Source organism: Colossoma macropomum, unplaced genomic scaffold, assembly GCF_904425465.1.
Source record: "Colossoma macropomum unplaced genomic scaffold, Colossoma_macropomum, whole genome shotgun sequence".
NCBI lineage: Eukaryota > Metazoa > Chordata > Actinopteri > Characiformes > Serrasalmidae > Colossoma > Colossoma macropomum.
The window spans coordinates 22258690-22278242 of record NW_023494787.1 but is presented as its reverse complement, the minus strand read 5'-3'; the positions used below and the strand labels follow the sequence as shown (position 1 = coordinate 22278242).

The 19553-nt window shown below is 38.7% G+C and overlaps 2 protein-coding genes across 5 annotated transcripts in view; one reads left to right on the top strand and one right to left on the bottom strand.

Moving 5' to 3' along the window:
• Window positions 1–7955, top strand: part of sgce (sarcoglycan, epsilon) — a 17500-nt gene extending 9545 nt beyond the window's left edge. For 2 of the 4 annotated variants that reach the window (XM_036566458.1, XM_036566454.1), the window contains 7 exons: window positions 899–1061; window positions 2550–2764; window positions 3483–3509; window positions 4092–4280; window positions 5509–5552; window positions 6062–6099; window positions 6195–7955. In XM_036566458.1, coding sequence (XP_036422351.1) covers window positions 899–1061; window positions 2550–2764; window positions 3483–3509; window positions 4092–4280; window positions 5509–5552; window positions 6062–6099; window positions 6195–6245 — 727 coding nt within the window. In that variant the 3' untranslated portion in view covers window positions 6246–7955. The remainder of the gene's footprint in view (window positions 1–898; window positions 1062–2549; window positions 2765–3482; window positions 3510–4091; window positions 4281–5508; window positions 5553–6061; window positions 6100–6194) is intronic. The other 2 variants (XM_036566455.1, XM_036566457.1) reach the window with 2 other exon arrangements.
• Window positions 7865–19553, bottom strand: casd1 (CAS1 domain containing 1). Its single transcript, XM_036566453.1, has 18 exons — window positions 19365–19553; window positions 17061–17157; window positions 16846–16966; window positions 16443–16487; window positions 16269–16331; window positions 16131–16175; window positions 15908–16031; window positions 15612–15826; window positions 15091–15513; window positions 14440–14529; window positions 14222–14341; window positions 13934–14090; window positions 13755–13834; window positions 13541–13642; window positions 13156–13296; window positions 13001–13078; window positions 10727–10819; window positions 7865–10615 (listed from the first exon to the last, which is right to left on the bottom strand). Exons 1-18 carry the CDS (start codon window positions 19495–19497, stop codon window positions 10352–10354), a joined length of 2391 nt encoding a protein of 796 aa, XP_036422346.1. The 5' UTR covers window positions 19498–19553; the 3' UTR covers window positions 7865–10351.

The following is a 19553-nucleotide window of genomic DNA, read 5'->3' as shown; positions in this document are numbered from 1 at the left end:
CTTTGGCAATTGTTGAATAATAAAACGTTTTCAAATGTATTGTTTTGCGTGCTGCTAAATGTTTGTCCTGCTGATTTTTTAGCCTCTTAACACCACAGTAATCACCTGAGCTTTCCAATCGTACATTCATTTTGGCTGAAGTAACTTTCTTTCCTTACCCACAGTTTACTGGATATCTGCTCTTAAACTTAGATTAGTGCACATCCTTAACCCACATGTCAGACTCCAGACCTGCTGGACAACAGCACTGCAGACTCCAGCGTTCTGCCTCATTAAACACATTTCATTCAACTCATCAGCTAATTAGCAAGGACTTTGTGAATTGAATTCAGAGCATTAGATGAGGAAAAACACTAATCTCAGTTATGTCTGATATAGCCCAAGCAGCCAGTTGTCTAGGCAATTAATCATAATACACAATTGCATCATTCCACCACTATAAATAAAAATTAGAGGACAAAAATTAGACATATTATTCTTTTCAGGTTATATTCATTTAAAATCTACTATTTAAGCTCTGTTGCTTCCCCCTAAACTCTGCTTATGAAAGAAACCACTGGCTCATGAGCTATGAGTATGTTGCTTTTATTGGCTCCTTTTTTTACATGTCCCAATTCATCTGCATGAATTAGGACGTCTCATGTAAATTGTATGTATATGAGGGTAAATTGGGACTCATTGTATGCAAACAATGGATGCTGGTTTCCATGTACTGAAGCTGATTCATCAGTTGCACTTAAGTCTCGACTCATTTTATGATGTAAGACTGTTTCATAAATTAGAGACAGATTAGTTTGTATGAGCCTTCCAATTTGCACTTGTTTTTACACAACCTTGATGAATAAGGGGCACTGTGTTGAAGGAACTACTCTGAAATGTGTGTACGTGGTGTGTCCAGAGTGTATGTGATGGTGGGAGCGGACGTGCAGTTCTCGTCGTGCCTGCGTGAGGTGGAGACCCCTCAAAACCAGCTGCGCTGCAGTCAGGAGATGGAGCCCGTCATCAGCTGCGATAAAAAGTTCAGAGCTCAGTTTCACATAGACTGGTGCAAGATCTCGCTGGTAAGAGCCTCATACCTCCATCCTTAATAAAAGCAGTAGTAGTTTCTGTAATCCTTGAAACCTTACTGTGTAACTGTACATGAAAAGTGGATATAAAACCTGTGTTTTTCTTATACATACATCATCTAAACCGCTTATCCTACTGGGTCGCGGTGGGGTGCTGGAGCCTATCCCAGCTGTCATTGGGCGGAAGGCAGGATACACCCTGGACAGGTCTCCAGTCCATCGCAGGGCAGACAGACAGACATACACAGTCACACACACACTCACACCTAGGGGCAATTTTAGCACGTCCAATCGGCCTGACTGCATGTCTTTGGACTGTGGGAGGAAACCGGAGTACCCGGAGGAAACCCACGCAGACACAGGGAGAATATGCAAACTCCACACAGAAATGACCCGGGAATCGAACCCAGGCTATTCTTGCTGTGAGGCGACAGCGCTACCCACTGCGCCACCGTGCCGCCCTGTGTTTTTCTAGTAGACGTTAAAAAAATGTCAACAACACAGAAATTATAGTTTATAAGGAACTGGAATGCTGTGTGTTTAAGCCACTGTGGTGATGATTTGAGTCGAACGCAGATTAGAATTGACATTTTTTTACTTTGTTAGTTCATGTCTCTGGTCATATTAAGCACGGTTCATCATATCATACCATATAAAAGACAAAATTCTTGTTTTCTCATAATTTTATCAAAATGTAATGACATTTGCTTGCTTCAGAAGTGTCTTCTGATTTTTGTTTGTGTGGCTGCGCACCGGTGGGCAGGGAAAAAACAATGTGTTTTGCTTCCCCCTCCCGCCACCCACACCTATCATCAAGCGAAAATGCTTATCTAGCTTAAAGACTCCTGATTCTGTGTTTCACTTGGAAATATGTCAGAGTGTGGAAGGAAAATGAATCATGATTTCCAGTTCATGTAGACTTTAAGTAATAGCCCAAACTGTCAGACTGCTATTGGCCGGTGACTCCTGACTTTAGCTGCGACTTTAAATCATTTTAAATAATTCATCAACTAATTAATCCCTATATTGTATGAATATTCTAAACACTGACCTTATTTATTGCACAGAATTCTGAAAAAATGTTTTCTGAAGCACGACTGATGTTACAAAGTGTTCTTGGGTACGTTGCATGCAATTACACATTTCCACCAGAGAGGTCTCCAAATCCCCTAACTTCAAGGGTTTTTTAAATCCAGAAAATGGTTCTATATAGAGCCATGAAGACTTAAAGAACCCTTTGCTTGATTTAAATGTTCTTGCATCGTGGAAGGGTTCTTCAGATAGATGGAGAATGTGCTGCAGAAGGTTCTATATAGAACCTTTTTAAAAAGGTTTCTATATAGCACCAAAAAGGGTTCCACTATTGTCACAAGCCAAATAACCTGTTTTGTTACTATATAAAACCCTTTTTGCTAAGAGTGTACAAATTTAGATTTTCAAACCGCCTGCACTAATGCTGCTCTCGGTCTCTCTGTCCCTCAGGTGGACATCACTAAGGTTGTCCCTGTGCACAACAGCCGTCCAGATCCAGGCACAGGGGTGCTACCGGACATCGGAGAGTACAATCCGCCCTCAGAGTCGCTGAAGAGTAGGGACTATTTTACTGACTTCCTGGTCACGTTGGCTGTGCCCTCCGCCGTCGCCCTGGTCCTGTTTATCATCCTGGGTTATTCTATGTGCTGTCGCCGGGAAGGGGTGTAAGTGCGCTGTGCTTACTTCTCAGAGAGAAATCACACACCCCCACACACAACATGATGAATATATGCCTGAACTGGAGCAAACAGTCAATAGATTGTAGTCACTTTACAAATATGATTTAAATCATTATGTTTTATGCCTGTATACCTGAACATATTTTCAGTTTATACTTATGACACTGAGTATGTTCATAGCCAGGCAATGTGAGAGAAATTAAGTATGAATGAAATTCATTCAATTCAATGAAATAATCTCAGAATTAGAATTCCTAATTGATCAATAGTTACTGGAGGTGCAGTGTGGAGGCCATAGGACAGGGTTACCTCCCTGCCAAGAAGCAGCTTATCATCCCCATCCAACGTGCAGTTTTATGGTCCATTACTTTTTGTTGAATCATTTGTACAAACACACTCAGTCCAAGGGTTCCCATCTATCATATCAGAGCCATCTCAATGGATACGTTTTTCATCACCCCATATCATACATGGCCAGTCCAGTTCACAGTGCCTCCCTACCTTTCACTCATCACCAGAGGTACTGCAGCCTGAAGGATTCCCCATCACAACCCCCCTCTCACCCCTCTCCACTCCTCTCCACTCTCCACCTCCTCTTCACCTCCCTCTGTTTGACCTTGACTTGCTCCCCATTCGCTTTTGTGTGGTTGTCTTTAAACTATTAATATTAGTATTTAATTCAGACATTTTGTTTTGTTTCTAGGGAAAAAAGAAACATGCAAACACCAGAGTAAGTGTTTCCTCTCCTGTGTTTTTTCTTTTATCTTCGGTTTGTGTTTTTTATTTGTTTTTTTTTGGTTTTTTTTCTCTTTCTCTTTTTATCTCTCTTCAGCCAGGGGAATCTTTTTGTTTTATTTGCCTTCCCACAACTTTTTGTTCTCTTAGTCCTCCCTCATGGTGACATTTCCATATCCATCTCAATCATTCATAAAGACACCATGTTGTCATCCAGTCGGGGAAGCTGCTTAAAGAGGCAGATTCAGGTTCTAATCTAGTGGTGTGCTAACGGATATATATCACAGGTTCGACTAGGTTTGGGTGAGAAGAACAGGAATATGAAATATGGTGGCTTATGAGATAGAGGGGATGTGGCAATGTGATGAGAGAGCAAATGATGTGACCAGAGATGACTCAGCACATTCGTTTCTCAGCGTTTACATGCTCCATAGGTTGTATGGTGTAACATAGCAACTTAAACATGAACTTGAATATTTTCTTTGCGCCTCTCCTATATTGTGAAGCATGCTTGTTCAGTATGTATGATGCAGTATGTATGTTCATAATGTTTAATTGATCTCCTTTGTCTTCTCAGCATTCAGCTGGTGCACCACAGCTCTATTCAGAAGTCCACAAAGGAGCTGCGTAGCATGTCGAAGAACAGGGAGATCTCCTGGCCTCTGTCTACACTGCCTGTCTTCAACCCTGTGAGTGGGGAGGTGGTCCCGCCCATTCATCCAGACAACTACGAGACCACCAGCATGCCGCTCATGCAGACCCAGACGTGAGTGTCCTACTGCACTTGTTAACACAATATTAGCCTTTGCAACACTGATAGTGCAGAGGGCTACATTATCAAATGGTTTCAAATGATAAAATAATCACAGTGTATTTCTTACTATGTGCTCTGAGCCTCTTGACTGATCCCAGTTTGGAATGAGTGTTTCCTTGAATTCTTGGTGAATCAAGGCATTAATACGATCCTAGAAAAGAAAACTATTTTGGTCAGAATAATGCAGGGCAGTCTTTAACAGTGTCACATTATTGATTCAGCTGTGTTTTTGTAATATGTTACAATATACTGCAGTCTCAACCATAATTACAGTAGTAGTATTTTAGGTATATTGTCTTATATTCTCTTTGGCTATAGCACCTGCCTAAAACTGGTGGCTATGGTTGCTACTGGAGCATTACTGCTGTGCATTTCTGAGTGCTTTGAAGATTCATGGATCAAAATAACAGCATCTTTACACTTATTACATATATGTTACTATCCATAGCCATTACAGTTTAATCATTTTACAGTGGTAGGCATATGTAGCATTAGGAGTATTGCCCAATGATTCTTATTGTTACAGCGTGGTTTGCTTCCCTGGGCCGAGGATTTAAACCCCAGTCTACTGTGGGCAGCAGTGTTACCTACTGCGCTATATGACTCTATGAAGTCATTGTGAATCAGAAATCATGACACAATTTTATTCTGTATCATATATAGTCGAGTGCAAAAGTGTGTTAAATTTAGCAAAAAAATGTAAATTGTGCACCAAAATTTGCAGACAAATGCCAAAAAAACAGGGATGTTCAAACTTTTGTTTGAACTTTTGTTCAAATGACTGCATGTATTTCTAAGCGAGGCACAGTATCAGGGACAGTCTCTGAGCTTGCTTAGCATTTTAACTGGGTGTTAGGAAGCGGGGAGGAAGAAGGGGGAAGTGAAACATAATTTTTTTTGGTTAATATTATTTTTGTCTGCCTGCTGTGCATGGTGATGTAACTCACTACAGGGTCACAACAGTTTGATGGAAGATTTAAAAATACATGAGGAGTCATACATAATTTGACATGAACTAACTAGATAAAAAGGTCCTTTACGATTACAGGTTTACTTTAAGCATTAACCTCAAATTATTTTTAGAATGCGGTTTAAAATGATGTTGGCAGAGTATTACGAATTACCTGCCATTAGTGAAATAGAAGCCCTAGCCATATTAATGCTGCCTTTCTGTTCACAGAAATCTTCAAAATCAAATCCAGATACCACAGCAGCAGCCTTCAGGTAAGTATGCACCAGTGTCAGCCAGCAGCTTCATCTAAGCTGTGTCACTGTATGGTACCCATATGCATGAGTAGATCTGCATGTAGATCATATTGCATGAAATCTATCTTTTTACATATTTAAAAATGTTGTCAAATATTACATTTATTGCTGTTTATTGTTGCATTATTACAAGACTGCTTACCAGCCTGTGTCATCTAGTCACTTCTAAATTAGCTTTATAGCTGTCATAGCAGGCTGTGCATGAAAGACAAATTTGCAGTGAATAGGCCTGTCTCACAAAAGCCATGAGAGCGCAGACTGAATAGGAAATATTGATTATGCAGGCTCCGGGATTCACTGGTTTCAAATTCAGCATTTGTTATTCAAAGCCCCATTACTTGTTTAATCGCGTAGCTCGTGTAATTGCACTCTTCTATGCCTCAGTGTGCACACTAGTGAACTGCAGTTGATCCTTTCCAAATCTTCTCTTGTCTAACATTCTATTCATTCATTTACTGCTAACAAAGGAGGTAATTACTGTATGTCAACATTTCGAAGACTGGAGGCAAGTACTATCATTCCTATGTGTAGTTGTGTGAAGTGTCATATATTCTGAACTTTCTTATATTGAAAGGCTGTTTGCATTTGTTTTCCTTCTAGGTAAATGGTATTCCTGAAGAGAGGAAAGTGGCTGAAGCGCTGAACTTGTGATGGGATTTCCACTCTTAGCTTTTTTGTAACCATGTAATTCATGTTTCTGTTTTGTGCCAAGTGTGCATGTGCTAGCTCTGTGATCCTGTTCACTTGTGTGACAGAGTGCAGTATAACCTAAATGTGCTCAAAAAAGCACCTGGAGCTGTTGTAAAGACAGATACACTGACAAGAGAGTATTTTCACTAATTCTGTCAGAACTTGTCTTGTTATTTTAAAGTGAAAACCTGTTTTTTTTTTTAACATGTTAAGGGTCCACCAATTAAAGAGGCACATTTAAAAAGACACGCTGTGGCCAGAACTGACTTTTGTTGGTGGGGTCCTGTGTAAAAAAAAAGTGCCCAGTAGTAATCACTGTCTATCCATCCAAAAGCATTTATTTTATTATTGTATTATTCTATCATTGTATTTTTTTACAAACCAGTATGTAATCTTTGGTCACCAAATTGTACTAACCTCCTTTTAAAGAGCTTGGTTGTACATTCATTTCATTGCAGCACTGCAGGTGGCAGTATTTTAAAGTCTATTAAAATGCAGTCAAATAGCCATAACTATTCAAAATATAGGCCAGGAGTTGTGAACTGAGGGTAGAGTCCAGCACAGTTTGTTGATTTCTCTGTTTGTCAAACTAACTAAGCCTGGCAATAAACTGATGATTTGAGTCAGTTGTGTTTGAACAGGGAGATCATCAAACTGTGCAGTAATCCAGCCCTCTAGGACTGGAGTTCCTCATCCCGGATACAGGCAAACAGGTTGTCCTCCACCTGTCATATCCGGGACCCAGTTACAGTGCACAGTCATTTTGAAACAGGGTGAATCACTCTCAGTCTGAAGTAAGAAAAGATACAGAACTAACAACCCTACAACCCTGCTAATGCTGCCCAAAGGCTGATATCAGTAACAGATTTTGAGTTACAGCACAGAGGAGACCCATCTTTTCCTTTTATTAAATTCTAATGCATTTCAAATGACATTTCATATTAGCTAATAATACAGTACTGTGCAGAAGTCAAGAGACCACTCTTTATTTAACTTCCAGTCAAAAACAACTCGTTCATTTTCAGGATTTTCTCAGAGATTAGATAATAGGAAAATAATAGAAAAGTACATTTTGAATTGAGGATTTTTTTTCCCTAGAAATGTGGTCCACTTCTACAGGCAGACAGTGGTCACACCAGATACTGATGTGGAAATTCTATTTTATGTCCCATCCTGTTTTTGTGTGGTTTAAGTTTAAAGAAAATCCCCAAAGTGTTGCGTTTCTATTTTTATTCTTTATATTTACATGTTGAGGCTTCTGTGTAAGTTTGTTATATGTGTTTACTGCTTTTTTTCTGATGCTGAAAAAAGAACTTGTACTTTTGTACTTAATGGCTGTAAAAACTCTGCACAGTACTGTATATTATTTTTGAAAACTGATCATACTGCAATAATTGCTGAGTAAGACGTTTTTATTGTAACTGAATAATTCCCATTGTTACTAATTGTGTAACCTCACCATTAGTCAATGAAGACAACCATATCAACTGTAACATCCTTTAAATGTCAAGGTTGCAAAGTTAACCCTGCTATTTCATCAAATTGTCTTGACCTGTCAGTGTTCACATTACCACATAGTATTTGTTGAATAGGCAACTTTATTTTGTTATTATACATTAGTAAAGATGTTTTTGATAAATAAATTAATAAACTTATCAATGTAAAAATCTGCTCTCGGTACCATGAGCGTTTACATGTGTAAACTGAGAATGTGTTGATGTGTGTCAATGGGAATGCACCAGAAGTGAATTAATACAAGCCTGCTAATAAGAATGCAGCACTAAACAAGTTCAGTAAGATGTCTGTCATCAGTAATGACTACACAACATAATGAAATCATTTCTCAATGGATAAGAGAGAGGTTTCACATTTCAGGACAAAACAAATATATTTACATCAGCTCTGTATTGAGGCATGGGGGGGTATGAATTGTTTCTTTAAATAGGATCAAACTAAACTATACAAAACATTGGATTTATATACACAAATGAAGTCTTAAAAAAATAAAATCCAAACATTTACAATAGGATAAATGTCTCTGTTGGTTCAGTATAGCAGTGAAGTGGATTGAATTCATCAAGTGTAATTCGAGCTGCTGTTTGGAATAAACGCAACCGTCCATTTTAGAAAATAAAATAATTATTTCTACAGAAGATCTTGTTTGCTTTTAACAAGACTTTGTCTTCCTATAATGGAAGAAGACCCTAAAAAAGTGCAGATGGCTTTAATCTGCAATGTCAAAATAATACATTGATGAAAAGAAGCTATGATACAACGGTCCAAGTTTCAAATCTCTGAATATTTGTACCTAAAATCAGTCACATTTCAGGCCAGTGGCTCTTGGATGAGGATGAGGAACATCTAAGTAACTTCTCAGTAACTTCTCAGTGGCACAATATGCAAAATCTATTTACAGTTTAGGATACATACAGACTTTTCAATCTGCAAGCACTTGCACGTGACCTCCTAGATAAAGCTCAAGCAAGTGGAATAAAACCAATTAGAGAGATTTTAAGCTAGATCAGATGAACACAGTCTTAATTCAACTGAAAAAGCCAATTTAATAACAAAGCATTGTTTATGCCACTGCTGCTCTGAAACCACAATGAGGGATGTTGAAACTGCTTTCTGTGAATAAACATCAACAATATGCTCACAGTTTCATGAGGATGTAGATGTGAATGTCAGATTTATAGTTCATACCCACTAATTATTTCATATATTGTCCATAACTGTTTTACGACACTGCTATCCAACTCCATCATGACAGGATTTTTCAGTCCAGTGGTCTTAAACCGTTCAAATGTACACAACGCCTTTAGGACCTTAAAACGCTGTTCTTCAGGTGATTTGTTTCAGGTCTGATCTTAGGAACAGAAGCATAGAAAATTCAAAGCATGGCTGCAGCTCTGAAGAGCTAAAATCCCTGCCAACAGCTTTAAAATGGTTTGGAAATGCATCCTAGTCAATGCCACAATAAACGGGATAATGATCTATACAATAGGGTTAGTTTGTTTAGCATTTCGTACTTAATTCAAAGGTAAAAGCCACAAAACACATACATACAAAACAGGTTGGCAATTTCTCTCATCAAAAAAAAAAGCTACCTTTTGACCCTCATGCCTTCAGAAGCAGGACTGTTTCTGCTTTCTCTGCCTTGCATCACACAACAGCACTGACAATTTTCAGTTCATTAGATTATAACACCACAGCAAAGCTACTTTTCTTGGTTAAAGATATTTTCCTTTTTGACAATAAATAGCAGGGAAGTAAATCGTCTGATAATTCAAGACAGTCTCTTTCAGTAGTACATGCAGTGATCGCTTCACTGCCTGTGTTTTGACAACTATAAAAGTTTCATGTGTCTGTTGAGAGTTCAGGAGAACTGAGAACTGTTGAAAGCATCATTTAAAAATTGCAAATGCTCAAAATACATTTACAATAGTGGTTGTTTACACTGAAATCAATTGGCTAGTAACCGGTGGAAGTTCCAAAAGATGGAGCTGGCATATGGCGCACTGTCTACTTGAAATGGGAAATGTAATACTCCATTCATATTCCGTTCATGTTCCGTTCAGTCAAGGGTACAACCCTTACAAATAAAGAAAAAAAAAAAATCTACCAAGAAACAACATAAAGGTGGTACAAATATACCCCTGTACAAAGTACACTTAATTTAAATCATTAAATACTGTACATATGACAAATAAGTACTACAAGACATACGGACGGAGGACAGGTTGTTTACATTTTATCAATGTCAGAGCGAGTCTTAGTCCCTCCCGAACATAAGTTGTCAGTCACAACACTGTGTGTGACATTACGTAGCTCGCAAGCGTCTCTACGTCTAGGGCACACATCCTGTATAAAATCTGAGTTCATCGTAAACAAAGCTTCATCATGTAAGTCTTTACTGCGTCACAGGCCTTGCTCCTGGCCTCTCCTCTAGATTAAAGTCTCAGTCTGAGTTCAGTATTACAGCACAGGGCCATCAATAGGCAAGAATTCTTGCTCAAATTATTCAATGCACTCAAGGATCATTCATCATTCAGATGGGCAGTGGTTCTTCAGTTGCCAGCCTGCCCGCTCTTAGAAAGAACGAGAACGAGGCCGAAGAAGACACCAGCAGCCAGCATCCTCTTAATCAAAGCAGCGTTCTCTTTAGGGATGGCCACCTGGGCCAGGTCATTGGTGATCTGTGAGATTTCATGAGCCACACACACAAAGATGAAGGTGCTGATGATGATGTTAAGGGAGGGGTTTCCAGGAATGAGGACAAGGATGCCCTTGGTGTCTGCCGCCAGCCATATGTGGTACTGACAGATGAAGAGCTGCAAGAAGAAGGACAAAGAAGTGCTTAATTTAACTGCACATGAGTATTCCTATTTCTGCTGAAGAACTTGATTTGGAAACTATTCCCAGTAATCATACATGACGATTACCTCTAGTGAGATTTTTCCAAACCACGCGAAAAAGGAGCTATACAAGGAACGGGCATAACCGGGAATGTTCCTGATTAGAACAAATGCCAGAATCTGAGGGCAGAAAGAAAGCACAGTGAACAGCATGCTCAAGCATGTGAAATCAAATCATATCTTTATATCTGTATTTATATAGCAACTTCCTGACAAGGAGTTGTAATTCAAAGTGATTGACACACAGACAGAGGCCTCATCAGTAGAATGAGAGTAATTAATAAACATCTAATAAAAATTTACATCAAAATAACACGAATAAAATGAAAGAATTATGAAGTATAATATCATAAACTATAAAATAATACTGGAAGGAAACAAAAGAATTATGACATAAAAGAAGTGTAAAATTAAGACTTAACATTTAAAAATAGCCACAGACTGCACTGCCCTCAGGTCATCTATCAGACTATTCCAAAGGTGAGGGCCATATAAAAACTGCCTCACTGTCTTTGTTGCTGCCCTGCAAGAATATTAGCGCCAGAGGAGCACAAGGATCTGTTTGGTTCATAAAATTGAATCATGTCAACATATATCTGGGGGCTAGTCCACTAACTGATTTAAAAGCGAACAGTATTTTAAAATCACTTCTGAAGTTAATGGGTAAACACTAAAGGGACTTTTGGAAGGAGCAATATGCTCTTTTTGGTCTTGTAAAGAACACATGCGGTAACACTTTGAATCAATTGTAACTTGTTAATGGATTTAATGGATTAATGGAGACCAGAAAGAAAAGTATTACAGTAGTTCAACCTACTAATTATAAAAGCATGAACAACAGCGACAAAGCAGGTAAAAAGCACATCCAGTTAGCCTGACGGTTGTTTCAAAACATGGAAGGCGCTTCACGCGTTGTATTGTGGTCCTTCCTCATATCTTAGGCAGTGATGTAGACTGATTTATAAAAGAATACGTACATACAACACATACCAAGAATAATAAAAGATTTAGGATGTTCTTTGAAAATTACATTTTTGACTTTCAACATAAGTTATTTTAACATAGCCAGCTAGTCAACTTCACTAACCTGACTGGAAATTGTTGGCTTGGTTTTATGTTCATATATATTTAATATGTTAATGTTTTGATATGTACATGTAGTTTCACTGAATTTCCCCAATGTGGAACAAATAAAGGATTATCTTATCTTCAATGTGAATGAGATGAGGTGATAGTGAGGGCCAGATCGTGCAGATCAATAAGGAAGAACAACAAACCACACAAAGTACAAGTCTGACACACAGTTATGGCTAGGAATGAAGAGAGAGTTGTGGTTGCAGCGTTATTGTACTGAGTTGGCTAACCAAAGATGTCAGCTACTAGCACTAACCAACAAATGAGTTTAAATTTGTGTGTGCAGTGCTTTTTTTTTAGGTCAGGCTGCTTTTGCAATATCAGTAAACTGTTAGACTTTGAACTTCTGATGAAATAGTTGGTTTCTTATTTAAATATTCTGTTCTACTGTGACTGCTGCATCATTTAAGGTGGAAAGGAAATCTGAATAAGAAACCAACTTCTTTCTCCTCTTTATCCTGGCTGTTAACATGTGTTCTGAGCTGTGTGGATGCTCTTGAATAAACAGACTCTCCAATCTTGTGCTTTTGAAAGTTATTCCAAAGTAAACAGTAGAGTACAGCACCACAAATGAGCATGAAGTGACACTAAGGAGTCTTCTAAACATCACTCTCGGCAAAGAGACGCCTGCAGACATGAATGCCGGCATTTACTCTAAAATTAAGACACTCTATCCTTCGGATTCACTGGATTCATTTCGATCTTAATGTGTGCTTGGCCGGAAACACATGAAATCCTACAACATCTTAAAGCTGGACTGTGCCATTTGTTCTGGTTAGACCATAAACTAAATGACCTGCTAAAAGAAACCAACGGAAGTAAGAACAGGGAAATGTAAAAAACGGCCTATCGAGAGCCTTGAATACATGATATACAAAGTATTTCTTTAACAAACTTAAGGTTTTCTGTGCTTTAAAAGAAGCATCATTTTAGTTACCCAAAATGGCAAAAACAGTGCAGTTAACCCCTTAAACTACAAGGGTCCATATGTGAGCCCATACTTCATAACCTACACACTGGTCTCATAGTAGTTACAAAGTAATTTAAATAAAAAAAGTTATTTCTAATTTAAAACCCTATTTGTCACTTGAGGTCTGTTCAATGTCCTAAGTCCCAAGAGCCCCAAGAGAAAGGAAATGACAGGAAAACTGAAAGATGAGGACATACCTGCACCACTGAAATATAGGGATGCATCTCATTGCATTCAGTCTTATTTTTACAGCTACTGGCCCATATGGAATATGTCTGTAGGGAAAGAAGCAAGTTACACAAAGTGACCTCTAAAGAGGCAATCAGAAAAGAAACTCTAGTAGTCTACTTACTATGAAAGAGACCACAGATACAAAGAGCAGGCAATTGGAAATTCTGTTGGAGAAGAGAGGCTCTCCTTTACCCTCTGACAGAATCTGACATTTCTGCAATATTAGGTAAACAAAGGCGAACAGCATCCCGTGGATCACAGCCTGCAATTCAAGAACGCATAAACAGACTCAGAATGACACATTACTAAAAACATTTTTGGATTTGCTTGAATGTCGACGTCACTTGTTAGCATGCCTGGGCAATTATATGACTACATTATTTTTACAAAGCAAAATGTCATAAATAACTTTGGTTATGGGGCACTGGTTGTTCAGTAAGAACAAGATATTACAGAGCAATCATTTCTAACAAAAACACATCCTGGGAAAGTCACATTTCACTTACAAATCTATCTAGCTTCCATCTGAACCACCACTCATGGATGCTTCCTTGCAGCTCAAAGAGCTTTGAAATAGGCCACACGGAGAAAACACTCTCAAAGAGTTCCTGAAAGGAGTGAACAAGTTCACTACAAGTTGTAAAGTGAAGCAGAACAATATGCGTCTGCATTCTTAAATTTATAAATATATAAATAACTGTCATGGTTGTAAGGACCTACCTGTGAATATGCAAAGAAGCAAATAAAAAGAAGCAACCCCAGCAGTTTCAATAAAAGTGCCAGGTGCCAGAAACGGTTACCTGTAATAAACAAAAACAATACTATAGTGCTATTTGCATCAAATACTAAGACCAAATAATCACAACATACAGAATCTGATTTTCAATCTAAGTCATTACCATTGGCTTTTATCTGCAGAATTTGTGGCCACATAGCCATCGTGGCATAGATGACCACAAACCAAAAGGTAACCAGAGGCACAAAGTAGTAGAACTGGTATGGCCTGTCCATGACCAGGCAGAGCACTACCACCAGGAAATTGAGTCTGAAGAGAACCTAAAACAGAGTCACCTCATCATTATTGTGTGTTGTGGTTTCACCTGACATTTAAGGTAAAAGCAACAAGTCAATGCTTTACTGTATATAGTTAAGGTGTAGAATGGCTTATAGAGGGAAGGTGGAGATACCTGGCACACTCTGTAGAGTCCAAAGTCTCCCTTTAACCAGAAGAAGGAGAAGTGGCCATATCCTGTCTGGAAGAGATAAGCTGCCACTAGGACCCGCACATGCATGTAGACAGGTATAAACTGTGGGGAACAAAGAGAGAAAGGCAAATTGAGATGAGATGATCATAGTATAATGCGTTATTAATATAAAGTGTTTATGTATCCATGACAGAACTTACAGCGCTGGCTCCTGATATATGATAGATGAGTATGACCAGCTGCATCCAGCCCTTCCATTCATCAGTTTGCTCTCTGTTCAGCAGCTTGGTCTACAATGCATAACAGAGTGAAAAAAAACAAAACACACAAACAAACAAGCAAACAAAAAAACGTACACTTAAATTTCCCCTTACCCCAAATGTAGTTAATTAGCCAAGATAAGTTTGGTGTCTGAAGTTTCTTTAAATTTCTACACAGATCAACAAAAGTATGACAAAATTCAAGCTTCCTAACAGCTGCTATGCAATGTACTTCGTCGATTTTTATGACTAACAGCATGTTATACAGTGCCAGAAACCACAGAAGCAAGTCTATTTAAGATTACGAAACAACATAATGTAGTTAAAGACAAGTATGTGATCGTTTTATGCAATTTGCACAATGCTGGGGTTTGCACAATTGGTGGGATATAATTATTAGCTGTTTTTTACATTAGCGTTGTAGCTCCAAGACATGTCCTGGATGACCATCTACATTTGAAGTAAGAGGAAAATTGTACAGATCTCATTCTTCACCAAATATTTTGCAATAGTCTAAAATGTCAAACTGAAACTAGTCATGTCTGTTTCAGAAGAAAAGGATCTCTTTTAGTTTAAGACAATTCCCGCTACCTCTTTGCTGTTTTCATTGTAGAAGATGCCCAGCACAAATATGTAGATGAGTGGGATGAAAAAGGTAGAGTGTGTGTAGAACTTTTGCTCCTTCATGAAAATGTCTGCTCTGTCGCACAGGTAGAAGTACAGCATGATAAGACCCATCTTGCAGGCCGACTGTAACGCTTCCTTTAGGTTGAGCGGAACTGCAGCAATGGGAGGCTTCTTCTCCTCTCCACTCTCCACATCAGAAACCGGCCTGCTCTTACGATGTTTGCTGTAGCCTAGCGCATGGAGGACCAGGAAGCAGATGCCAGCTGCTAAGAAGAGTCCAGCAGCCAGTTTCTGTAAGATGCTCAGCGGAGGAACACTTTGACAGCATGAGCCATCAATGGGCTTCAGGATTTTGTTGCATATGGAGTTCATTAGAACCATGGCACCCTAATGGAAGAACATAATAACCAGTCCAAATTACTTGACGGATAACATAGCTACATAAAAGCATTTCAAGCAGCAAAGAATCTGGACTAATGACCTACCACATTCCTTGTGCTCTCAGGGAGGTGCAGCCCATCCACTGATTGGGTGACGGTCTCCATGGCAGCCTGCCGAGAGGCCTCCAAGAACTTCACCCTGGCCTTGGAGTTCCTCTTGCTGTTGTTAAGCGCACTGACTGCTGCTGCATTATACTGGTCTATCTGCTCATTCGTGATCATCTTACGATTCTCACTCAGCAGCTCCTCATACACGGGATCTAAAAGCAAGACCCAAAAAATCACTTTTGCTTTCTTGCAGCAAACTTCAAGCTTCCAGTCCTTCTACGTTTGAGACATACCTTGTAAGACCCAATAGACTTCACTGCGCTCAGTTAGTTTCTCCAGTGGTGCTGCTATAGATGTGAGATTTGCTTTGTATTGAAGGAGCGTCTCACTGCTGCCACTGTGCAGTTTGATGGACCACTGTGTGAATACAACATGCAGAACAACTTTGTATAATTTAGAGCAATAGGACGTACTGGAATATTATGCTAATATTTATTCAATGAGATTTATACTTACAGTGGCCGCGCCAATGATTATGACATCTGGTTTGTTAAAGGGCCTCTGAGGTAAAGAGTGATCAGAAATACTGACAAATTATACAAGATGCACTACAAAGAATCAGAATTGATCATACAATCATTTTTTTGCCCTTACCTCTACCCAGGTTGTCACCTGCTCCTTCATGGAATTATTCACTTCTGCATACCACAAGAAGTCCTATAAAACAACAAAAGAGACTATGTTTTCATCCTCCATTTAGAATTTCTTGTGACATATTTTCCTGTCTTTTACCACCTACTGGAAAAGCTGACGTATGAAAAAACTCACCACATTCACAGAAGACTCTCTGTCTGCAAAGGGAATGTTTTCGTGCTGCCAGGGTCATCAAAAAAGAAACAACTAGAAACGATCATTAAGAACACACCAAGGCCACTCTTTATCTTTACCTTTGGGCATGTTTAGTCTCTCAAAACAAAGATAATTCCAAACAGCCGTCTATTTTGTCTATGGGGTCAGGCATCTTAGAGCGATACCAGGAATAACAAATGTAAGGTTTTTTTTTTGTGTGTGTAATTTTTTGTATTATTTGTGTACTGTAATTTTAAATATAATTTTTTAAAGTCCTTAACAAGTGCCCATTATCAATTATGGATAATTACAGTAATGTACAAACTAGCACCACAAAAAAAGAAATTTATTGAGAATATCAGTAAATACAGTAGACACAAACCTTGTTCCCATCTTCCTTTGTGTCAGGGTTGATAATTTTGATGAAGGCATAGAAGAGCTGTCGAATTCTGGAATCACCTATGAATGCTATTCTCTTATTGTTGAGGCATGTCTTTGCTTCACTGAGGAAAAAAAAACATTTCAAACTTTCAAATGCTATTCCTAACTGCCACATGCCAGAGTATATAATCTTACAGTGTAACTGGTGTGACTCACATGCTTTTGTACTTGTGCATCATGCAGCCATATGGCTGCCACACACTGTTCCCTAGGAAACGTCCACTGGATAGGAGCCAGTCACATGTGTCCCCGCCTGAGAAAGTAAAATTTGTTTTGAATTTAAACATGAACAGACATCTCTGAAGGTCATGAATTTATATATACAGGGCTGAACAACATATTTTTTTATATTAAATAAAACTGCAATTTAAAAATCGCTATTTAAAAAAAGGAGTGCCACTTTTAAATCACAGACACTGCAATTTTGACAAATGTGACAACATTCTAAATCAACAACAAGAAGTGGGGATATGTAACCTAACAATGCCAAGCTCATGAACTGGAGCACTACATTCAGGGCTAAAGCCTTAAGTCTGAAAAAAATGCATGTGCACATCTTTTTGGTGAACCAAAAGGCATGTGGCCACTTGATAAAACATCTTAAGTATGCATCTTAAATTAAATGTTTAAGCAATAAATTTAAAGCTATAGATTTACTTTTAAGCTTTGTAACTGTCAAAAACCTAAGTGATGAAACTTAAATTAAGGGACTAAAACTCAATTTACAATTATGGATTTTTTGTCATTTTTAACTAACATTTCTCAGAAGAGATTTTACACAGCTCGCTTAAGATAAAGGAAAAAACTTAGGAACAAAATTCATTTAAAGGGGAATTCCATAGATTTTTTCTAAATTGTTGCACAATTCCATTGTTGTGATGTAAGAAAGTCGCTCAGAGTAGGTTTGATATGAAACGGTCTGTTGTAGAGAAAGTTACAGATTCAGATTTCTTTACAGTGGTAATGATAAGGACCATGTCTACAGCACAAACATAGCCATTTTATTAACTATCCAAAACCACCAGTAAACATACACGTCTTCCGAGTTTTTATGATGATGGTAAAATAGTGGAACATCTGAAAAAATAAGTTTTCTTTAGGCCTATTTTGTCTTACAATGCCCTGCATGTACCCCTCCTCCATGAATTAGAAAAAAAATGGACTAACAAGAGGTTTTAGGACAAAATGTTTATCACCAAACTATTGTAAAACAATGTCTCTGGCATCAGGCAGCGTATTCACAACCATTTTGTGCATAACGTTATGTGAGGGAGCTATCCCTTCACCACCACCGTGGACAATTCTGACTCGGTAGAACAGAGCATTTCACACCAAACCACTTTAAACAACTCTGTTTGTTTACATTCCATTTAATTATGTGGATCTTTTGAAAATTTGTTAGCGACCACAGTAGCTTCATTTTCATAATAATTATAATTATTATTACATAAAAATATTCCTTGTAACTTGTAAATTGCAATACTGATGAGAAAATTGTATTTTGATATTTTCTTGAAATCTTACAGCTTAACTTATAAGATGTCACTACTTAAATCACCAAGTGTAGCACATATTATTAAATCTATACACATATAACTTGGCTTCATCACCACACCTGTGGTACCTTCAAGATTAAAACGTGTCCGAAGTTCTGCAGACACCTTTATGTGTGTGGGGACATTATAGCACTGTAACTACAATGTAATATGTTGCAGTAACTAATGTCCCAAAGATATCATGATGCTTGGACCACACAGTGTAGGAGAGAAGAGACACGGGACATTTATATTCAGCTCAGCACATCTAGATTCAGTTAGCTACCCGTTAACCACCATAACCACAGAGTGGATGATGCAAAGAAGCGGCTGAACGCCTAACGGTCGGTCAGCTACTTTACTAGGTAATTACAAGGACTTTACTAACGTTAGCTACTTAACTAGAACATGATACTGGAATGGTGTGAACAGTTTAGAGGAATGCTGTTTAAAAAGCGTCGACCCAGCTAAGGTTAGCTAGGTTTCCATATGCACAAGTGTAAAAATGTAAACCAAGCACTGTTAATGCAGCGGCCGCTGCAAAGCGCTTAACAAGCCAAATTACTCCGACAGGTAGCTAATTAGTTAGCTTAGCAGGACATTTCTGTGACAGCTAACTACACTCGCCGGTAGTTAATTAATGAACTGCGCTCTTTATGGTATGTAACACCAGCTAACCTTAGCTAACCTCGCCTTCCTGTGTAACATAACGCTACTTTTTCAATTCAGCACACGCTGCAAATACTAAGTCGACGTGTCTTAGCGCAAGGTGATCTACCGATACCAGTCTGCTTTGTGTATTACAGCTAGCTAAGTGACACCTGACTGTCTGTCCCTGCAGGACACGGAGCTGCACTAGACTAGCGAGCATGCTAACGCTACTGTTAGGCTGAAAACACTGCAGGGCAGAGCTCTTTACACTCACCTCCATAATATCGAGTGGCGGAGTGGACCACCGTGAGGAAAATGACAGCGACGAGAGAGAGTAATTTGGCATTTTTGATGCTGAAATACTGATTTATCTCCCGTTTGCCTAGGCTATAGGCCAGGACCGCCATCTTGGCTCCTCCATGACAACAAGCAGATAGACGTGCTGCGGCGGAGCTGGCGGGGA